General features: G+C 43.9%; 1 protein-coding gene across 1 annotated transcript in view; it reads right to left on the bottom strand.

Annotated features, from left to right (window-relative positions):
* Positions 1-23,216, bottom strand: part of MYO18B (myosin XVIIIB) — a 247,364-nt gene that overhangs the window by 31,290 nt on the left and 192,858 nt on the right. The window contains 1 exon segment of the mRNA XM_039861993.1: positions 4,282-4,412. Within this exon segment, the coding sequence (XP_039717927.1) occupies positions 4,282-4,412 (131 nt within the window).

Here is a 23,216-nt window from a genome sequence, read left to right as displayed (position 1 = left end):
GCCAAGGCGACAAACAAAAGCAGCCGCAGACCCTGGGCCATGAATAGATGGGGCTGTCAGCTGACACATCCCTCCCTCCATGACTAATGAGCATGCTCCAGTCCTAGGGGAACAGCTTAAAGCATTTCTCCATTAATCTAAGAAGGTTCATGCCACAGTGAAGTTACCACGAGGGCCCTAGTGCAGGATAACATGCGTTTAAACGCTGTCGCACAGGCCACCTAGCTTTCTGAGCACGTAGCCACGTTTCCAGCCTGGAAGGCCTGTTACACTCGGATCTAATTCCCAACATAGGGAAATGTGACTTTTCATAATTTGAACAAGTCTCTCAAAGAACCTCACCTGCAGCTGAAGCACCACTCTCTCTCCCTCTCTTTCTCTCAGGGTGGGTTTGAATCCTAATTGAGAGCTCAGTTTGGAGAAGCACCTCAGATCAACCCCTCAGGCTCCAGTCCAAACCTCTTACCCCAGGTGAGGAGACAGAGTGCAGCGTGGAGCTGCCAGGATGGGGAGGAGCATAGGCTGGCACTGGGGCAGCAGCTGGAATCTCTGCTCCAGACAGTGGCTCTATGACCTACCAACGCATATATTTCTTCTTTATTGTTGATAATCATCTTAATTGCACTATGACCAGAGAACGCGGTTTGTACGATCTTAATTCTCTGAAATGTGTTGAGACTTCTTTGTGGGCATTTTTTTTTTTTCTCCAGTCTTCCCCCATTCCTAAGCTGTTATTAAAATCTATGCTCCCTGTGAATTTTAAATCAAAGTTACAGGGTAGTGAGTTAGGACTAAGGCCTGCTAAGAATTAGAAAATGCTTCCTAAAACCACCTGGGATCAAGGCTGGCTTCACAGGGTCACAATCCATGCCCAGAAGGGCTTGTGCTTGGTAGAATGCTCTGCTGGTATGGTCTTGAAATTCTGAATAAACTTTGAACAAGAAGACCCATATTTGCATGTCACAGTAGATACAATAATTATATAGTTGATCTGGCTTGGGGTTCTGGGGCACATGAAAGAACTGGGGGATTCAGTGGGCTCCTGTGGGCCATTTCCAGAGAGAAAGAAAGGTGGAGAGAGAGAAGGAAGAAGTGGAGGAAGGTGGGGTGGAGAAGGAGAAAAGGAGAAAGAGATGCTTCTCTCTCATTTACCTTACTCAGGTACACTGGTCTTTCACCTCCTAGACACGCCCTTACTCCCTTCTCTCCAGGTCTCCCTGTGGCAGGCTCAATTCAAATGCTTCCTCTCAAAGAGGCCATGTCTGCCCACTCTGCTCCTCCTCATAGCCCTGTGTTCTCTGCTTTCATAACTCCAATTCTAATCTAGTGTTTAACTTATCAGTCTGTTCACTTTATCCCTGGACACACACACACACACACACACACACACACACACACACACACACACACTAGAATGTAAGTTCCGTGAAGGCGCGGGCCATACCTATGCTCTTTTTCCTGAATTCAACAGAACATTAACTTCTGCCTGACCTTGGGCAAGTTATCAATCTCTTTTCATCTGCAAGATGAAGGACAGTGATAACAAGAAGTGAGTGGAACAACATAAATATCTAGCACAATGTCTAGTATGGAAGAGGTGCTCAGAAAGAACTGATCGAATGAGTGAATGAATGAGTAAATGAATGAATAAGTGAATTGATGGATGAATGAATGAAACTGATGATTGCTGAGCCCCTACTATGTACAAAGTATGGTGCTAGGGGATTGTTTTTTTCACTTCTTATTATTAACCCATCTTACAGATGAGGAGACTGAGTCTCAGAGAGGTTGAATAACTTACTTCAGGTCATGCAGAAATAAACTATTGGATCCCTGATTGGAAATCAGGTTTCTAGATGTGCAGAGCCTATGCCTTCCCCAGAGCCTCTTCCCTTTCCAATTGAGATAGTGCTACGCACTGCACAGGGCTTTTTCAGGTACAAGATGCATTTCTTTACACAGATATAGGTGTCTCCTATTAGGATGAGGGTGATGGCAGGGTCCCTTTAAGGCCTCAGAGAACCCCCCCATAAACAGAGACTACAGTGATATCTGTGACCCTCTGTGACCTCAACACTAGCATCTCACTTACCAGGTGAGAATCTGCTCCTTGCTTTTTGTCACACCTGCTGCCCAACCTGTCCCCACACTTCCAAGCATAGATCCTCTTTTCCCCTTTCCCATTTTGTTATTTTTATAACTTTTATTATTTGTTCAAATAGCAATCTTCTCCTATGCAAGTGAAAATTATTCAAAAGTTTTGCTCATTGGCCCAAAACCAAAATACTAGTATATACAGCCATTGATTCCCTTTATAATTAATGCAAAAGCTCTAGCACTTCTACAAATAGCAAAACTAGTCCAAGCGTCAAGTAGGTAGTATTGACAATAGGAGTTTGTAATTACAGACGTTAGTTTAGTCGTGACACTAATAAAACTGGAGGAGGGTGCGGCAGAGGGGAGACCCCTACATGTAATCACGAGCTGGGAGCAGCTGCAACATCAGTATTTGCCATTTTATCAGCAATTTGGCAGCTGTACAAATTAGCAGGGAGTGGTGGAAATACTCAGAATGCTCATGAAAGCCATTTTTGCAGAAACTGAAGATGTTTGAGATAAAGCCCTTTATTTAGTGGTAAGGACATGCGATTTTAGAGCCGCCGAATCTCTGTTTGAGGATGCTGAGCATTTCCCACCTTCATGGGAAAGCTGGAAGTTAACATGCCTCTGAGCAGCTTATGACCTGCCCAGACCTGTATCAAGGAAAGAATGTGTTCCTTCTAAAATCAGCTATATAAAGTATATCACTTATGTGAGCAAAATCCCCTAAAGAGGGCACTAGTAGTAGCTAGGAGTGTGTGTGCATGTTCCTTGCAGAAATTTTAGAAAATATAAATAACCTTGAAGAAAAAATGTTTAGGTCGCCAGTAATGTCTTCCCTCTCGGTATTAGCACGTTGGTGTGTTTCCTTCCAGTCTTTTTCTTGATTAGCTATGGTCAGCTCTAATACAGACGTCTGGTTCTTCCCACTGGCTAAACCACAGCCGACTTGCAACTCCTTCTACTTCTCCCTCTGCTGGCCTCATGCCCACACCTCTTGTCACCCAGTAGTTGGCCTCTGCCTTCATCTTATTAAGAGGGACGTGACTAGCAAATGTCCGGATAGGAAACTGATCAGCCCTGGGTTCTAACTGAGAGTATGATGCTAATTTGTTATGTGACCTTGAACTCCCCTGATGTCAAGATCCTCACGTGGGAATGAGAAGGCTGCAGTCCATGGTCTGACCTTTGTTCTGACTGCAGCACGAACCATCCCCACAGAAACAAAGACCAAGATGAAGACCAATGTAGCAGCCCACGCAGGTGGCTGCAAGGGTGGCTGGCTGGCATTGGGTGGGAACCACATATAGAGGTTAGGTCAAAGTCATGAAACAAAAATGCCATGCTTCGCTGAAGAGGCTGGGGTGGGAGGTAGATGTGCTGCAGCCAGAAAGGCAGCTGTGATTTCCAGAGAAATAGCATGCCAAGGCTACAAAGGCAGCTCTGGGGAACAGCCCGCTCTGGGCCATCTGCAGGGACCATGTGCCCAGCCAGGACAGCTCAGACTCCATATAGCTGAGCAGCCCACCCATGGCCTGTGGCAGTTTCGAGACTTGAGTGGAGATGAAGGGAAGCAGCCTGTCTTCTGAAGAAGAAGCCCTGACATTGAATTTGAGGGTTTCACCAATCACCAGCCATCTAATCTTGCATCCTTGAATTAGCTGTTGTCTTTGTAAAATTTCTTGTTATTTTGCACAAACATAGCTTACACTCTTATAGCACTAATGTGCCCCATATACTGTCCTAAGTGATGTTCTTCTATTAACTCATTTACCTCTATCAACCCTCTGAGGGAGGCGGTAGGTTAAATATATGAAATGTCCAGTCTATAGGTCAAAAGTGATAGAATCTTGGCAATATGATGTGGTTTGTGTCTACTTTACAAATGAGGAAATTACACCCAGATTGGACATGGAACTTGCCCAAGATCACACTCTGGGGTCCTTTTGCAGCCATCCCCCAGATTGCCTCCCCAGACTTGGCAAGCTGGGCTGGCTGGCATCCTGTCTCTCCTCACCCAAGCCAGTCAGTTATCCCTCCCACCTTCAGACACATTTGGGTCTCCCAGCAGATACAGCTCCCCAAACCCAGAGTGGGAGCTCTGGCCACTGAGGACCACAGTGCTCCCCAGGGTGCAGCCCATGTGCTGCACCCAGCCCCACCTGACCCCCTGTAGGTTACCTCTCCGTGTCACTGTCGCTGGATGCCACCTCTTCCAAGGCTGCCTGCAGGTCAGCAATCCTCCGGATGGACGTCTCCAGGTCTGTCTGGAGGGTCTGTCTCACTGCTGCAAGCTCCTCTATGTACTTCTCCTGGAGACAGAGACCACCAGCACATGTTGGCCTTGGACAAGAATCCTAGCCACTCACAAGAGCTCTGGGAAGCAGACGGACCCCGGACCCAGCCTAGCGTTCACCAAGCACTTATGAGGTGGTGGGTACACATGACAGCCTCTCTCTATGGATGGGCTTATCAGACCTTGAGATAGGTACTCTAAATTTCATGCCGGAAATAGATGCTTTGGGGCTTCCAGGGCATGGCCCATGGACAGAGCACACTCACTGACACTGGGGGTCTGAACACTCAGTCTGTCCAACCCCAGAGCTGTGCTTTGAACCTGTGCCACCATGCTGCCTTGTGCAAAGTGGGCACTCAGTACACCGTGGGTGAATGAGTAAACACACGAACCAATGAACGTTTCCCAGAACAACACAAAGACTGATTCTGGAAGCTGAGTCTATGCACCAAGAATGGATCTGGAGCAGGAGGATGCGGGGAAGTGCAGAACAAGAATAGTTCTCTTTCGACTCTGTCACCTTGACTCCCCCAACTTTCCATCCTCAAAGGCAGCAAAGGCAAAGACGACAAATGCAGAGCAGGCCGACACCGCTGGCATTTACTGAGATCTTTCTGTGTTCAGTGTTTTATGCTCCTGACTTCACTCACTCCTCACAAGCCTGGCAGGTGGGGCATTCTTACTGCTCCCACTTCACAGACAAGAAACTGAGGCCTAGCGTAGAGAAAGCTTAATGGCAGTGCTGGAACAGCTTGGCACACTGACTCTCCTCTCAGCCCTCAGCCCTTCACTCTCTGACACTGCCCTAATCAGATTTTGTTCTTATTTTGAAAAATCTTTGATTTCCATTTGCAACATATTTCACACACCCCAACCCTTTAATACAATGATTGTTAACTAAGGGAGAGTTTGCCCCTCGGGGGCTGTTGGGGGCCTGGGTCCATTGGTGGTCTCAACGTTAGGAGATGCTACTGGCATCTAGTAGGTAGAGGCCAGGGATGCAGCCCAACATCCCACAGCGCACAGGACGCCACAGAGAATTACTGGGCCCGAATGTCAACAAGGCTCAGTCTGAGAAACTCTGGGTTAAACCTGGAATATACAGAGAAGAAATCAAAAAGCAGAGCCAGGATCTGTACCCAAGGATGCTTAGAGCTATTTGATGACACAGAGAAGCTGAATGCCACATCATCACCCAACAATTGGGAATGGTTAGGGAAATCACAGCGTGTCACTTTGATGCCATTAGGCAGACATTAACATTAAAAATAAGGATTGTGGCAGCGTGCAATGCTTCTGTAAAATAATGTTAAGCAAACGTAATAGAACAGAAAAATATCATGCCCATATATATGCAAATAACACACACACACACTTGGGAGAACACTTGGAGAGTTGAGAAGATTTATAGATGGAGGTGAAAGGGGCTTATGGATAGTTTTTCTTTTAAGTTGTTCTAATTAAGTTTATTTTCGACTGTTTTTTTAGGAACACATCAACTGATGAGAGTATGGAAGGGTGAAAAATATAAGGATTTGGGGTCAGATCTAAGTGCAGTTCTCAGTTCCCCATTTAACTCACTAGCTGTGTGTCCTTGAACAGTTCGCGGCCCCTCTCTGAGCCCGGGATCATTTTTCTTTAGTTTGTAGATGAGAAAACCGAGGCGGGTGAAGTCACTCAGGGCAGTTAGAAGCAGATCCCAGATGTGAACCTTGGTCTGTCCTGCTCCCAGGCCAGTGATCTTTCTGGAGCTACGTGTGCACACCCAGTGAAAGTCTGCTCGCTATTACAAGGATACACTCAGCTCTCCTTGGAGATTGGCTTGTCCGTTCGCCGTATTATAAGTCTGTGCCTTTCACTGATTTTCAGTCTTTTCTAATTTGAAAGCGAGAGCAAGAGCGAGAGAGAGAGAGAGAGGAGAGAGGAGAGAGTTGTGAGAAAGCCCAAGGTCAAGCTGAGTTGATGAGAGAAGGGGTGGCACATGGAGATAAGGGTGGTGTGAGAAGGGGCTGGCAGTGAATAGTAGTTGATTGAAGCTGCCAGCTGTGAAATCCCAGTCTTGGTGCTGACAAGGTGAGAGACGACTGAAGATTGAGGCAGGAGCCCTGGGGCAGGAGGCCAGTAAACTGTCAGAGCGAAGAACACACACTGATGGTGAGCGGGGGCTTGCCCCAGGTTGCCCCAGGACACTAGTACCTGGGCTCATAAAGATATTTAGAAAAGTGGATAGGTGAAAAATCTAGGCAGCTTACAGGAGCGTTTTGCACAAGCTCGGCTCCTTCCTAGTGTGCCAAAATGATGGCAGCACTGGGATAAGACGTCATCTCCCAGGAGATGAGGCACTGTGTCTTTGTAAGACAGGACGATGCTATCCAAAGTCCACGTCCGGGCCATTTTAGACCTGTGGTGAATGTTCACATTATAGATGAAGAAACCGAAGGCCAGAGCACCAAAATGACCTGCCCGAGGTCGCATAGCCAGGAGATCACAAAGGTGACATGGGCATCCAAGTCTTGGGTTCTCCGATGAGAACTCTTGAGGTCACAAGTGCTGAGAGATAACAAAAGAGAACAGACGTCTCCTCCCAGTTGTGCCTGGGTGAACACCGCCTGCATCAATGTCATGTGGAGGGAGCAAGTAGGACCTAAAGTCTCAACCCCAGGGAGCTGCCTGATGGGTGAAGGACAGGGTCGGTGCAGGTGCTGTGTCAGGGGTGGGTAGCCCTGAGCCAGGACTAAACAGGTAGGGAGAGAAAAGAGGACCTGAGATGAGTCCAAACCATAATATTGTGAAAATGAAAAGTAGTCTCTGGAGCCAGGATGCCTGGGTTCGAATCCCAGATCTATCGCGGACGGGCCGTGTGACCTTCGGTATGAAAGAGTGCAGAAGCAGCCCCCTTCACACTTGGCAGAGAGGAAAGACTTGACCAACAGTGGCATTGCTATCATTTAATTCTCAGAGGAAAGTGTGGAGCCATCGGGTGAATGTCCCCACATCACTGAGGAGGTGTGCCAAGGTCACTTGGCAAATAAGGAGACTGGAATGCAGGACTCCAGCTCCAAAGCCTTTTCAGTATCCTGGGGAGGAAAGACATGGGTAGAAAGTAATGGCAGCATAAAAAATGAGTCAGCTAAACAGAGAGAAGAGTGCTGAGAGATAAGTAACCATCCATAAGTGAGGGTCATGGACTAAGGACGGGGTCCAGGGGACCTGCACTACCTCCCACCCTCCACCATGCCCCCTTGTCTTCATTTCCCATCTTCTCTCTCATCAGGCTCTGTGGGAATACCCCAAGGGGACAGATTTGAGAAATTTAGAATCTGTGTAATCAGCAATCAGCAAACCTTTCCTGCGTCAACTCAAAAACCAATTTCCTGCGTCAACTCAAAACCATATCCATTTCACCTAATGACTTGGTCTCTGTTGATTAAGAGAAAAGGGGACCTGAGATGAGTCCAAACCATAATATTGTGAAAATGACTTAAGACAGGGTTACATCCTTGTATACCCATCATAAGTTGAAAATATCATAAGTCAAAAATGCACTGAAGACATCTAATCTGCCAAACATCACAGCTTAGCCCAGACGACCTTAAATGTGCTCGGAACACTTCCATCACCAGTAACCCCATCACACATTGAGGGGCATCTGTAATTGCCTTCCTCTTCTTCTCATCAGAAGCAGGAGACAAGGATGGGCATTTTGTAAACACAATGGGGTGTGAAAACACAAAACACAGTATCCATAATATTGTGAAAATGAAATGTTGATTATAGAGACCAAGTCATTAGGTGAAATGGATATGGTGCCTCAGTTTCCCTGGGTTAGACAAAACAAGGCCCATCCAGGGACCACTTGAGAGACATGGAAGGGGAACAGAAGAGAAGGGGAGACCCCCTGTCAGGCCTGGGAGGTGGGCCTCTTCCACCCCAAAGCTCAGGATTTGGTCAGGACTTCTACATGCAAATGGGGTTTGTTTTTGTTTTAAAGTCTGGTGTAAGCTTGGTCTTCTCTGTCATTATCTCTCCTTGGAGACTTAGAGCACAGAGAAATTGGGGGATATTAGGATATGACTATTTAGATAATAAGATGTATACAGCAGAAACCTACTAATAAATATACCATATTAATCTATAGTTATACTATAGGGATAAGCACACTGTAATAGACACACAACATACTAATATATATTATATAGTAATTGTATATGTTTGTGTGTATATATATATATGTACATACACATACACAGATGCTCCTTGACTTAAGACAGGGTTACATCCTTGTATACCCATCATAAGTTGAAAATATCATAAGTCAAAAATGCATTGAAGGCACCTAACCTGCCAAACATCACAGCTTAGCCCAGACGACCTTAAATGTGCTCGGAACACTTCCATCACCAGTAACCCCATCACACATTGAGGGGCATCTGTAATTGCCTTCCTCTTCTTCTCACCAGAAGCAGGAGACAAGGATGGGCATTTTGTAAACACAATGGGGTGTGAAAACACAAAACACAGTATCCAAAAACCACTGGCAACGCGTACACGGTTGAGTGCCGGTTGTTCACCCTCGTTTCTGCATGGCTGACCAGGAGCCGTGGCCCAGCATCCCAAGAGAGTATCATATCCCACACTGCATTATGCTAGTCTGGAAAAATACCAGAATTCAAAATCTGAAATATGATTTCTACTGAATTCAAGTCACTTTCATGCCACCATAGAGTTGAAAAATCATAGGTCAAATCATCATAAGTCAGGGAATATCTATACCATTCATTCATTCAATAAACATTTATTGAGCATCTACTATGTGCCAGCGCTGATCCAGGCACAGGTGACAAAATCCTAACTTCCACAGAGCTTCCTTTCTCACAGGGACCTAATTTGTCTGTTGCCACTGTCTAGAACATAGCAGGCACTCAATACATGTTTTGGGATTAAATGAATGGCGTTACTGCATGACTGGCTGGCTGTAAGTGGTGAGTGAGGGAGGGGCAGGGGTATTACACACACTCACTAATGCATACACAGTATATACCATACATGCAGAGATAAATACAATAATACGTAGCATGGGTACTTGCTGGCCTCCCAGCACCACTTAAGAGAATCATTAACCATGCTGAACTCCCAAGCTTCTCCCCCTGGAGCATGCCGCTTAGAGATGCCTGTGTAGGGAGCAGTTCGTATGATAATTAGTGGCTGCAATTAAAATCATCTCCTCTTGTGATGTTCAATTAGAGGCTAATATTTAAAACTGATGTTTGTTTTGTCTGCCCAGGGCAGCTCAATCTTCGGAGGACCCTCTCCCGTCTGCAAATGCACAGGACTCTCATATGTCAGTTTCTGTACCTCTGGAGGTTCCCTCTCTAATCTATGGAGGTGCCCCCCAACACCCCTCAAAGTTAATTCCACAAGTTCATATTATAGGTCAGATGATCTCAAAACATTTCCAAAATGTGATGAAAATTCATCTTGTTATTTTCTTCTGATGCAGTAAAGACAAATAGAAACTTCATGTTATAAAGCCTGGTCCAAAAAACAATTACATGTGCACATTCACTTATAAAGATATACATATCTATGAATGTTTATGCACCTGTGTATATATAGATACATATACAAATATTCTTAGTCTGACACATACTTAATAAATGAATATATTTACTTCTATTTCTCACATGTGCGGGCACTCTGCTAAATGTTTAAAATACCTTTTGTCACACAATCTTTATAAGAAGCCTCAGAGTCAAGTACTATATAAACACATAAAAGGTGACTCGAGAATATTACAACAAAGTAATAGTGGAGTTATTATCTCTGTGTGGTGAGATATTAGGTGGTTTTTATTTTCCTTTTTATTCTCCTCCAGATAGTCTGCTAAGAATATAAATTACTTTTATTATGAGAAAGCTAAAAAATATGACTTTATTTATTCCTGACATTACAAAGAACAGTTCCCTGGTCTACCTGCTCAGTGCTCGTCAAGATAGTCTCTGCAGCCTCATTATCCCCATTTTACAGGTGAGCAGGCTGAGTTTCAAAGGGGTAAAGTCACTTGCCCAGGGACATGCAACCAGGACATGATGATCTAGAGTTAGACCCAAGTCTCTGGAACCAAGCTCACGGCTCTTGCCCCTTTGCCTGTAATTGTTCCTGCTTTATCACAGGATGTCTGTCTCCGGAGGTAGGGTGGTATTCCCAGATAGAGAGATTATGAGAAACTGCCATTGCTTCATTCAAACTGTCTAAGGGTCACTTGCTTGGGAGAAACAAGGCTGCAGGAGAAAACAGAAGCCCTGCGAATTGTGTCCTGTTTAGAACTCCAAGGCTATATTAGCAAGGAAGTGAGCATGAGCAGGGAGTGTTCAGCTTCAGTTTTGGAAAGGAGAGTTGTGGTGCCCATTAGAAAACCTAAAAGTATACATGAGGTTCTCTTATCTAAGCCTGAAAAAGAGCCTGACCTTCAGCAGAAAGTGGAACTGAGGAAAAGGTGGTCATTACTATCCAAGGTCCTTTCTTCTTTCTTCATAATCAACCTGCAAGTAGGTGTGTGGGGACGGGGAGATGCAAACTATTAACAACATAGTACCTGGAAGTACCTGGAGAAGCTCTGGCTTTAGAACAAGATGAACCCAGAAGCACCTGTGTGAATTCCCAAGTGTTACTAGTCCTTTCCTACCTCTAGTTCCTCATCTGTAAATATGACAGTATTATTCTCTGACAGACAGTTATTGCAAGGAACAAATGAAATAATGTAAAACTGCATATATCTGGTATACCTAACACAGTGGCACATACTTCATACGTAACACATATCCCCATTTCCTTCTTTCTAAATAAAGACTTTGAAAATATGAAGCATGCCAATATTGTATAGTGAGGACAGCCTCATCGTTCAGAAAATGAAGTCTACAAACCTGATGCTTTTTATTGAAGCCAAAAGGATTTAATACACAGTCTCGAAGGGGCCTGTATCCATCGGGAAAACAGAAATCATTCTAGATCAGTCAACAACAGGAATTTTTAATACAGGGAATTGGTTATCAGGTGGTGAAAAAGATGAGAAGGCAAGAGAGATTAGCAACAGCAGGAAGGTCCTGCCAACCTAGGGCTGGAAGGAAAAACCAAGAAGTTGGGCCATCTGATGGGAGGTGAAACCTCACCAGGGCTGCCTGATGGAAGGTGGCTTCATGGAGGAGGGGAGTCCCTAGTGGGACCTGAAATTACGGGGGCTCAGCTGCTGCCAGGGATCCTTCTCAAGGCAGTGAGAGAAAGGGAGAAGCACCCTGGCTTCTCTCCTCCTCCTGTCTTTCGATTGTCCATCACTGCCTTTTGTTGGCTGAACCTACCGGAAGGCAGCTAGGAAGCTCAGTTTCCTGCAATTCTGAGCAGAGATGAGAAGGGGCAAGAATGGATCTGAGAGCCAACAGGAGAATTATTGGCACAGAGCACAAGAGCATCTGGGTTCAATCTAGTCTTCATTATTAAGGAGAGACTAGGGTGTTTTCAGTTTGTAAAAAATCATCAAACTATACACTTACAAGATTTGCACACTTTTCTATAAGTGTATTTTGAGGAAAAAGTTATAAGAACTCCAGAACTATAATTTCCAAGTATTATAAAATCAATGGTGAATGACAAATGCTTAGTTTATATTAGTTATTTACTACTACACAACAAATTGCTTCAATACCTAGTGTTTTATTTTTATTCTTTTTTATTTTTTTTTTTATTTTTAGGTGAGGCAACCTTTGGTTGACCGCACATATTGCAAGGACTTTGTCAGCTTACAATCCTTTATTTTTTATTTTTTATGCCTCCAGTATGTGGTCTTCCTAGGTGGTCTCCCATTCAAGTACTAACTGGGCCCGATCCTGCTTAGCTTCCGAGATCAGATGGGATCAGGCTTGTTCCGGGTGGCATGGCTGTATACAGCTAGTATTTTAAAATATCAAATATAATTGAGCATCTCTCATGGTTTTCTGTGGGTCATGAATTTGGGAGTGGCTCATCCAAGTGGTTCTGGCTTAGAGTCTGTGGTAGGATGAATAACGGCCACCAAAGATATCCATGTCCTAATCCCCAAAACATGTGACTACGTTAACTTAGATGGTAACAAGGATTTTGCAATTGTGATTAAATCAAGGATCTTGAGATGGGAAAATTATCCTGGATTATCTGGGTGGCCCCTAAATGTACTCATAAGGATCCTTGTGAGAAAGACATCGTGGGAGAAAGCAGCAATGGGATGATGGCATCACAGATTGGAGTGATGTAGTCAGGAGGCAAGCAATGCTGGCTGCCTCTAAAAGCTGGAAGAAGCAAGAATTAGACTGTCCTTTGGGACCTCTAGAAGGAGCCAGCTCTGCTTGCACCTTGATTTTTACCTTTGATGACTCACGTTGGACTTCTGACCTCCAAAACTGTGAAAGAATGAGTTGCGTTATTTTAAACTACTATGTTTGTGGTAGTTTGTTATAGTCACAGTAGGAAACTTAATGCAGGCTCTCTCATAAGTGACAGTCAAGTGTCAACCAGGGCTCCGGTTGTCTGAAGGCATGACTGAGAGTGAAGGGTCCCCTCCAAGAAGACCCACTGGCATAGCCGCTAGCTGGAGGCCTCAGTTCATGCCATGAGGGCTCTCGCTGAGCTGCTTGAGTGTCCTCATGACATGGTGGCTGGCTTTTCCAGAGCAAATGATCCAAGAGAGATCTAAATGTCAAATGCCTTTTATAACCCAGCCTCAGACGTGACATGTCATTACTACTGCCATAATCTATTGGTCACAGACCAACTCTGATACAATATAGGAGGTTACACAGGAGCGTGAAGGCCAGAGGCGGAATCACTGGGAACCAAGTGGAAGCTGGCCACCACTGTAACACTGAAGGTTCTTCACATATAGACCCCATCTCAACTGACTTCCCTAACCTCAAACAAGAGCTCTGTAGCCACGCTGAACTTTGTCCCGTTTCTAGACACATCTGTTTATCGGTAGAATTGTGACCCTCCTCACAACATGCAAAAAAGATATGTTGAAATCCTCATTCCCAGCACCTCACAATGTAACTGAGTTTGGAGATAGGGTCTTTACAGAGGCACTCAAGTTAAAATGAGGTCACTATGGCTGGTGTCCTTACAAGAAGAGGGAAATGCGAGACAGAGATTGAAACACGGAGGGGAGATGAAACGAAGACACACAGGGAGAGCATCATGTATAGATAGGGGATTGGAGTGATGCATCTACAAGCCGAGGAGCATCAAAGATTGCCAGCAAAGCATCAGAAACTAGGAGAGAGGCGTAGACCAGACCCTTCTTCAGTGCCTTCAGACGAGCATGGCCCTATCGACATTTTAATTTCAGACTTCTGGCCTCTGGGACGGTGAGACAATAAGTTTCTGTTTCCAAGCCACCCAGTTTGTGGTACTTTGTTACTACAGCCCTAACAAAATAATAGCACACCATGGGATCTTTTATTTTCCTATGGTTTCTAAACACCATTACAATTGTGTACAGCTTAATGACAGGGACATGATCTGAAAAAGGTGTTGTTAGGCAATTTTGTCATTATGTGAACATCACAGAGTGCACTTACACAAACCTAAGCGGTCTAGCCCACTACACACTCTATAGGCTCTATGGTATAGCCTATTGCTCCTAGGCTCTAAGCCTGTACAGCATGTGACTGCATGAACCAAACAAGATTAGATCAAACATAAGAGAAAACGATGCAACCGAGAGATGCAATAAACACAAGATGTATGAGGCTGATACCGGTGTAACAAGGCACACTGTTTTACAGCAAACATTTTTTATGTAAGTAGAAAGAGTACACTCTAAAATGATGATAAAAAGCATAGTAAGTACATAAACCGGTAACACAGGCACTTATTTTCATTATCAAGTACAATGTACTGTATATGATTGTATGTGCTGTACATTTATACGACTAGCAGTGCAGTGGGTTCGTTTATACCAGCATCACCACAAATACGTGAGTAATTGCATACTGCAGTGCATTGTAGAGATAGGAATTTTTCAGCTCCATTATAACCTTTTGGGACCACCGTCACATATGACATCCATTGTTGATCGAAATATCATTATGTGGCACATGACTGTACTTTTCTGGTTCTAACAGAATTCAGTATAGAGAAGTTAGAAAATAAAAAAAAGTGGCCAAAAACAAATTACCCTTAGGTCTGTTACACGACAACCACTCGAAGATTATGTTGGTGTATTTCCATTCTGTGTTCATTTCTGCATACATGCATAATAAGATAAATCTCCTCAACACACTCAGGCAAAATGGCTTTATATTAAGGCAGAATAGAGTTGGCATGCAGACAAACAGGAGACCTTAGAGCTACCACTCCACCCCTCCAGCCTACACTGCCAGGATTCTCCATTATCTCAGTGCAGGAAGACCTGGGCCTCCAGGCACTTGCTTACAGTCTTTCCTTCTCTTTCCCTTTTCATTTTTCTACCTGACTGTTTTAAAAGGCTCCCAGCTATTGCCTGATGGCTTTTATAGCTTTCTGTAAAGCTAACATTTTAGGCAACTTGAGCTGTTCAAAATCTAAGTGATAAAGATCTGGCTTGCACAAAGTCTAAGATGTGAATGCATGGCACATTCACACATCACATAAACACTGTGGACAACATACACCATATACCAGGGGCCCAAACTGAGGCTCAGAGCAGGAAGCTACCTGGCCAAGGGTGCTTAGTCATTGGGTGACAGAGGCAGAACTAGAACTTGAGCTTTTCCTACGTGAGTCCTCTCTCCATTGAAAAGTGCATTCCTCTCCCATGTTCTCATTTGCATACATTGGGGTCCCAAGTTTCACCTTATGGGTGAGGAGTGCTGGAGGGTACAGACTCCTCAGCAAGCATGAAAGGAGGGTGAGGGTCTCTTGGGGATGGGGACAGAGACGGGAGGTTGATCAGGCTTTGAGGCACCAGTGTGCAACTGTTCGGAGTCTTTAAGTCACAAGATTTGCAAATAAACAAAACAAAACAACTTTCTAAAGTTCCTTACAGCTCTAGCTATTCAGAGCTCACAGCTTTTCCAGCTCCAAAAGTGCCCCCAGCCTGCAACTTCTGACGCGGCATCTTCAGAAAAAGACACAAAAGGACTGTCACTGAATTCCAGCCCTCTCAAGGTTGATACCAACAGTGCCCTCACAAAGCCACCAGCTGAAGACAGACATCCCGACCCCCGAGTGAACTCCAAACACCCTGCTCCTGACTTCCCGGAGTCGCCCACCCAATTGCTTCCTATAAAAAAGAAAAAAGGCATTTCATTTTTCTGCTCAAACTTAAATATGACATATCTGTGCCACCGGATTTTCCTGACAGAAGAATAATTATAGCAACATAATTAAGTCTCAAATGCAAAAATTATCTGTACCACATATACCGACATCACGCTTCCCGCATCAGAGAGTCATTGTTCCAGGCAGTAATTATCAAGCCACCTTTGACATGTTTTATTTCAATTTAAATGGAAATGAAGCTCATATATCTTTTCAGCCCACTAGCCATGTGATTGCAGAAATAGGGAAACTGGACTTTGAAACTTCTCACCTGGCCGCTGGGTTTTACATCCAAAGAAGTTAGTGTGAGAACAATTTATTACATACCGCTGGTCCCTTCTCCGGGACTCAAATATATCTTCAATACGATAGGCTAATATCTAGTACTTTCTCCTGCTCTCTATTCATTATCATCCATTTAGTCTTCATCATCATCTCCTAAGGATCCTTGTAGTCTTAAACATCTTCTCTTTGATCCAGCCCCCTGGCCATGCTATATTCCATAAAGCATGCAAGGGAGAATCTCTTTAATCTATGATGTCCCCCTCTGCTTAAGAGGCTCCAGTGCCACCTCATTTCTCATAGTCCAAACTGTGTGGTTTAGCTTATTGAACCTTTCACTGTCTCCCTCTCAACCTGCCCTCCAAGCTTCTTCTCCTTCTACTGCCCACACTTGGCATTCCACACGTCAGTAATTCCCATAGTCTTCACCAGCTCCCAAACGTGCCATGTTTTCATGCCTCTGAGCCTTTGCATCTACCATTCCTCCACCTGGAATGCTCTTCCCTGCTCTGACAAGTAAACTCATCTTCATCCTTCAAGACCCATTCCACAGTCACTTCCTCCATGATCTCTCTCTGGGTGCCTTGGGTAGAACTAGCCACTTTCATCTTTATGCTCCTAGTATTTGTGCAGGCCACTAGGGGAAGCACATATCCCACCAGACTGTACTTATTTTCCAATTTCTAATTTCCTGCTACATTGACCTCCTTGTGAGCAGGGTTGTACGCAACCTTATGTCTCGAAAGTCTAGCTCAGTACCTGGAACTTAGAAGTCGTCACATAAATATTTCAGCTTTAAATTCTCCCAGCTCTAAATACATGACACGGACAAGATGCAGCAGCAGCTCTTACCACTGCGGGTCTTCGATTCACACAGACGTGACCTTTCAACCCAGCTTTACCACTTACAGCACGACCCCAGGCAAGTCTTGTCGCCTACCTACGTGACCTTCAGTTTCCTCATCTGTAAAGTGGGAATAATGACAGCGTTGTGCTATAGGACTAGTTGAGGACTCATGAGTGGAAAGTACTTGACGCATTTCATAAAACATAGCAAGTGCTCAATAAACATCAGCCTTCTTTCCTGTTCTCAGAACTAGTGGGTGAGAGCATGTGAAATGTGGCAAGTTTATGTGATCTCTTCTATTTGGATGCTTTCTCGCCCTCATCCCATCCGCCCTGGCCCTCTCATACTCCTTACTTAGGTATCCGATTCACTCAACCCTGCACCTCACTGGCCATAATATTTTACTGCCTCAAACAAACATGATCCTCCAAATTCTTCCTGTCCCCTCTCCACCAAAACCTGCTCATTTATACTTTGTGTCTTACTCCTTTGCTGTCAGGTCACAAATCATGCAAACACATCTGATAATCAGGTAAAATAATTATTGCCAATGTGCCAGCTTCTGGGATCAGATTAGGCCTCACCCCTGTTAGTATCCTTATGTGTCCAGGCCACACAGGAGAGACTTGGCTGGGGATTGCAAACACCAAACTTATTAATGCAGGAACGGGGAGATTACCCCTTTAATAAAGCCATCCAGCAGTGACTAAAATGACCACATCCCAACAGCTATGACAGGTAGGCACAGCCAGGGAGAGACAGCTCGGGGAGGGGAGACTGAGAACTGAACCAGACTCAAGACCTGGAAATGAGTATCACATTTGCCCTGATGCCCCAAGCACCAATAAGCACATCCCAGAGTCTGCCCTCGACTCTACAATAGTCACCAATTCCCTCCCTGTTTTCCATACAGAATATTGTGAGGCTCAAATCACATTCAAGTGGTTTGTAAACTGTGAAGAGCTGAATGCGCACGAGATCATTATTTATCATACTGCTTCTTCCCGCTCTAGAGATTCACTTCTCTTTTCAGGCAAATCTGATCGCTTTGTAATGACTGAAGTCCCAGCCAGTGTTCTCAACAAGCCAAAGAACCATCACAATGAACTCAAGTGAACAGGGAGAAACGATCTCGCCCCACTAAATCAACCCTCATCAACAGTCTTATATTATTATTAGATACATCCCCTCAAGAATGGATCAGGGAGCTATTGACATTGGCAATCAATGCCAGATCCTGGCCTTCCCCACCCTTGGACCAGAGTCAATGCTGTCTGGCTGAGAAATGAAGGCAGATGGGAGCTTCTGTCAAAGAAAACAGCGCATGCGACATAAACACTGAAAAACACCGATAAACAGCATGCGGCCAGGCGTGATAATGACTAGAGATTAAGACGATGATTTCTAGATTTGATTGGCTTCCATCTGTTGAGGCGAGAGGATGTTACAGAGACACAAACACCCTGGCCTCATATCAAAGCAGTGGAAAGTTCCACCTATTGATTGAGAAATGGGCTTTTGTGTAGTTGTGACTCATTTATTCATGCCACGCTCAAGTGAGAGGGTTTCAAATGCTCATGAACTCCTCTAATTCAAGGGTACCACATGGCCTCCAGAGAGGGGTTCTAGGTGGATTTTTATTTTCTGAACTGAAGAATACTGAGGGTAAAAAGGGTTTCCCAAGTTCAGCATTATTGAAATTTGGGGCCAGATAATTCTTTGCTGGGGGGAAGGAAGGAGGCTGTCCTGTGCATTTCAGGATGTTTAGCAGCATCCTGCAGATAGAGGCTTTCCTGGCCTCTACCCACTAGATACCAGCAGCACCTTCACCCCAAGTTATGGCATTAAAAAAATGTCTCCAGACATTGCAAAATACTCCCTATGGGACAAAATCAACCCAGTGAGAGCCAAGCTAAAGGCAGAAGAGTAGGTATAACATGCTATTTTTTAAAAGATGCCGACACTGGACAGATGTGAATTGGAATCTTGAACCAGTTCCCACTGCATAACTTCATCTTAAAAACATAAACCTCCCCTCCCCATGACTTCAGGCAGTCTGGAATAAGGATAAAATATGATGTAGTGCCAGCTATACCACTTGGGGTCCCCGGGCCAGTACCATCAGTGTCACCTGGTTGCTGGTTACTAATGTAGACCCTCAGGCCATGTCTTGGACCTGCTGACTCAGAATCTGCATTATAACAGCATCCCCAGGTGATCTGTGCACATGCGATGTTTGAGAAATGCTGGTATCATGATTGAGAGCGTAGGTTTTGGAATCCAAGAGACTGATGACACATCCCGATGCCCATATTTCCTACCTATCTGGCCTTGGGCAAGTCACATCACCTCTTTCAAGTCTCTTTTTAAAAATGTATAAAATAGAGCTAAAAAAAAATTGCCTGCTCATAAGGGTGGAAGTGCAGATTTAATTAGGTAGTGCATGCAAAGCACTCTGTACAGTGTCAGTCGTGTTGTAGATGGGCAATGAATGTTAGTTCCCAGGCTGCCCCTACCCTCCTTTCAGATGCCTCTCTAACTATGACAATTGTAAGCCAGGGTTCTCTGCTGTGGACCATAAGGATAAGGAAGCTCCCTCCACATACTTCTGTGATCTTCTTTTTGATGGAGCCTAGAATTACATCAGCCACATGGTCACTCATGGTCCATTTATTCATTTATTGACTCAGCAGGAAAGAAAAACAACTGCTAAGTGGTGTGCTCACTCTCTCTTTTCCCTCTACATCTCAAGGTTATGGCCCGGTGCCTCTCAGATGAACAGCCTCATCAAATCCCACTCATAGCTGGGGCCTACTGGCTCTTGCCAGTTCTATCAGTCCTCATTTCCCAGGTACCCAGGATCACCTCTTGCTTCTGATCCAGGGACTGGGCTCATGGGGGCCTACCAGTATTCTGGAAGCCAGATGCTGCTGCTGATGATCTCTCACTATTTTTCCTCGGTTCAAGGACAAACTGTCTGGCTCTCTCTCAGGGCCAGGGAGCATGTTAGCAACAGCCCCCAGAGGCTCTTTCTTCCACAAACTACCATTCTAAAGGCCAGATGCTGTCCTGAGAGAGATAGCAGTCTGAAATAGGTAAAACTGTCCTTAAAATGGCTTCATGTTTGAATGCCCACTTAGGATCCCTGGAAAAAGATCTGTGAGCTTCCTGTGCAAACTCAAGTGCTTGATGAAACTTCAGCTTTTAGGTTCCAAAGCAGGGTGGCAAGCCATAGCCTGCAGGTCAAATCTGGCCTGTGTCTGTTTTTGTAAATAAAGTTTTATTGGAACACAACCACAATCATTCATTTATGTATTATCTATAGCTGCTTTCAGAGTTCAGAGGTTGAAACAGAAAGACTCGGTGGTCCACGAAGTTGAAAATATTTACCATCTGGCCCTTGACCCTCCCCAAAAAAGTTTATTGGCCCCCTTCTAAAATCCTAAGGTTCTAAAATTCTGTAGCATTCTATCCTAACAATTCTAAAAATGTATGGATTTCAATATTCTATACTTCTATTATGTTGAGCCACATGAAATCAACTACATGCAACCATTTTTGATCTATGCAAATAGAACATTTGTACAGTTTAATCTAATGAGATTTTAAAATTATGTATGTCCAATGATTCGAGATTCTATAAGTCCTAAGATTTTCTGGCTTGAAGATTCTAAGGTCTTTCATTTCACAGTTCTAGGATGCTACTAGATTCTGCTAAGTGGCCATATTGATAATTAGGAGGTGCAATTGTATTGGAGAAGAGAAAGACATGAAAGTTAATTAGCACACATACAAGAGTTTAACTAGTAGATCCATTTTTCAAAAAATTCAGGTCAGTGGTACCTTGTGAAAAAACAAAAAAGGATGTAATACAGAGAGTAGAAGACAATGTTTAAGTCCTTGTCATCCCAAGACAAAGGTGGCTCAAGGCGCAAATGGGGTTTAAACTAAAGGATCTCAAGGCTTAAGAGAGGCTCCGTGGAGCAGGTACTATGCTTGGCTGCTTCAAAAACCAGTCTCCCTACTAATGGCAATGATATGAGAAAAGTCATAAGTGTGTAAAAAAAGGAATTGGAAATGAAGTGGCATAAAGCCTGACTAGCTGCACCCTAGGGAGAAGTCTGGGAGGGAATTGTGAATAAAATGGGAACGAAAGGGAAGAATTTGGACTGTACCAAAACAATTGCTTAAGAATAAGCCTGCTGCCCACCTGTGGCTGTCGAGCGCTTGATATGTGGCTAGTGCAACCAAGCAACTGTAGTTCTAATTTTATTTAAGTTCGATTAACATAAATTTGCATAGCCCCATGAGGCTGGTGACTGCCACATTAGACAACATCATTCTAGGGGATTCATATATATTGCAGTGAGATAAAAAGTAATCTAAATATCTGGGAAACTACTGTGCTTTACCTGTCCTGTCTGCTGAAACCATCACTCCAGGAGAGAACACTGGGAGAACTCCAAGTTTCTAAGAGCCCGTAGGTTCTCTACTTCTGTGTCCAAGATTTCTATGGTTCTCATTTCTAAAAAGTGTTGCTATTCTATAGTCTAAAGACTCAAAGCACTGAAAGGCAGATGTGCCCAGGAAACCTCACTGATTGCTACTGACGGCCACCACCACTCACTTTTTTTATAGCAGGGTCTCAGTTTTGCATATGCAAATATTCCATGGAGTCACTCACCAGGCAGTAGATACCTAAGCATCTACTGGATGTGTGGTTAACTATTTTTTCCAGTTTTATTAAAATATAATAGATAATTAGTTGCTTGTATTTACATTGTACAATTCAATGAGGGTTTTTTCAATTATAGTTGGCAGACAATAATGTATCAGTTTCAGTTGTATAGTATAGTGATCAGAGATCCACATAACTCACAAAGGGATCACCCTCTAAATCTAGTACCCCTCTTCCCCCTTACATATTTATTACATTATTAACCATCTTCCCCATGCTACACTCTACATCTCCATGCCTATTCTGCAACTATGCATTTGTACCTCTTAATCCCTTTGCCTTTTTTCGTCCCCATGACCTCCCCTTCCATCTAGTAGCCCTGTATCTATGAGTTTATTTCCGCTTTTGTTGTTGTTGTTTATTTTGTTCTTTAGATTCCATACATACGTGAAGTCATGCGATATTCGTCTTTCTCTACCTGACCCTTTTCATTCAGCACAATACCCTCTAGGTCCATCAAGGTTTTTGGGCCCCACACTGGAAAGGTAGAGGAAAACAGTGCCTAACAATAGGAAGTAGATGGTGTAGCTGGAGGAAAAGATACAGAAGCAAAATAACCAAATAAAGAGGCAGGAACCATAAGTTAAATTGGGTAGTAGACTGTGTATTTAGGGGTTGGATGGAAGGAAGTCCTATCTCTGACCCTTCTCAGGCTCCACCTCCCCATCTGAAAAGATGAAGTACCTATATCAGGCCTCCTCATTGTCCAGATGAGTAACATGAGAGTCTTGTTAAAATGAAGGTCATGACTCAAAGGTATGGGGCAGGGCCTGAGATTCTGTGTTTCTGCAGCCAACACTGCTGGTCTGCACATCACACACTTGGAAAAGCAAGGTGTTAGGTCGTAGGATCTTTGGGAGAATTAAATGACATAAGGCCTAGGATGTGCTTAATAAACAAAACAGTTATATAAATAATAATAACAGTAATAACAATAACAACAATGATAAGTAAATACAATTGTGCATAACCCAACTTAAAATCTATCTCTAGCTGACATCTGTAACAGAAAATAAATAAATAAACCCATAGAATCACAAATCAAGGTTCTGTTATACTTTTCCTATGAAGAGCAATCTTTTCCCTCCCTCTGGTGAAGTGAGTGTTAACTATTAGTATCATCACACAAAACTTGGAATTGTCCCTAAGATCCTGTCTGAAAATCATACCAGTTAAAACACAAAAATAATTATTAGATTTAAAATGCAGCCTCCTTGATTTGCAAACAGTTTTTAATGATGGCCCAACACTAAACCACAACATAAACTGCTCACTCTTAATAGAAGTATATACACAGAATCTTGATTGTTTGGGGTTTTCCAGACGAGGCAGCACCTCTGTGATGACAATGGGCTAGGCTGCCCAAGGAAGGTATTTTGGTGTGGGAGGGCACTGGTAGAAATGGACAACAGCAGGACTATCCTTGGGAAACTCAGAAGCATTAGAGTTTCTAATGAGCTACAAAAATATTTGCATCACCAAACCCACAACCATAGCCGAGGCTAACAGGAAAGCACTCACACAGCCTTCTTTAATAAGTCATACTCCTTCATGATTTTTAGCAAGGTTAGAGGGTGGTACTAGGGAGAGTTATAATTTACTGATGATTTAATAGTTGAAGACACTCC

This window comes from Pteropus medius, unplaced genomic scaffold (assembly GCF_902729225.1).
Source record: "Pteropus medius unplaced genomic scaffold, Ma_sr-lr_union100, whole genome shotgun sequence".
Taxonomy (NCBI): domain Eukaryota; kingdom Metazoa; phylum Chordata; class Mammalia; order Chiroptera; family Pteropodidae; genus Pteropus; species Pteropus medius.
This window is presented reverse-complemented; position numbering and strand designations above follow the sequence as displayed.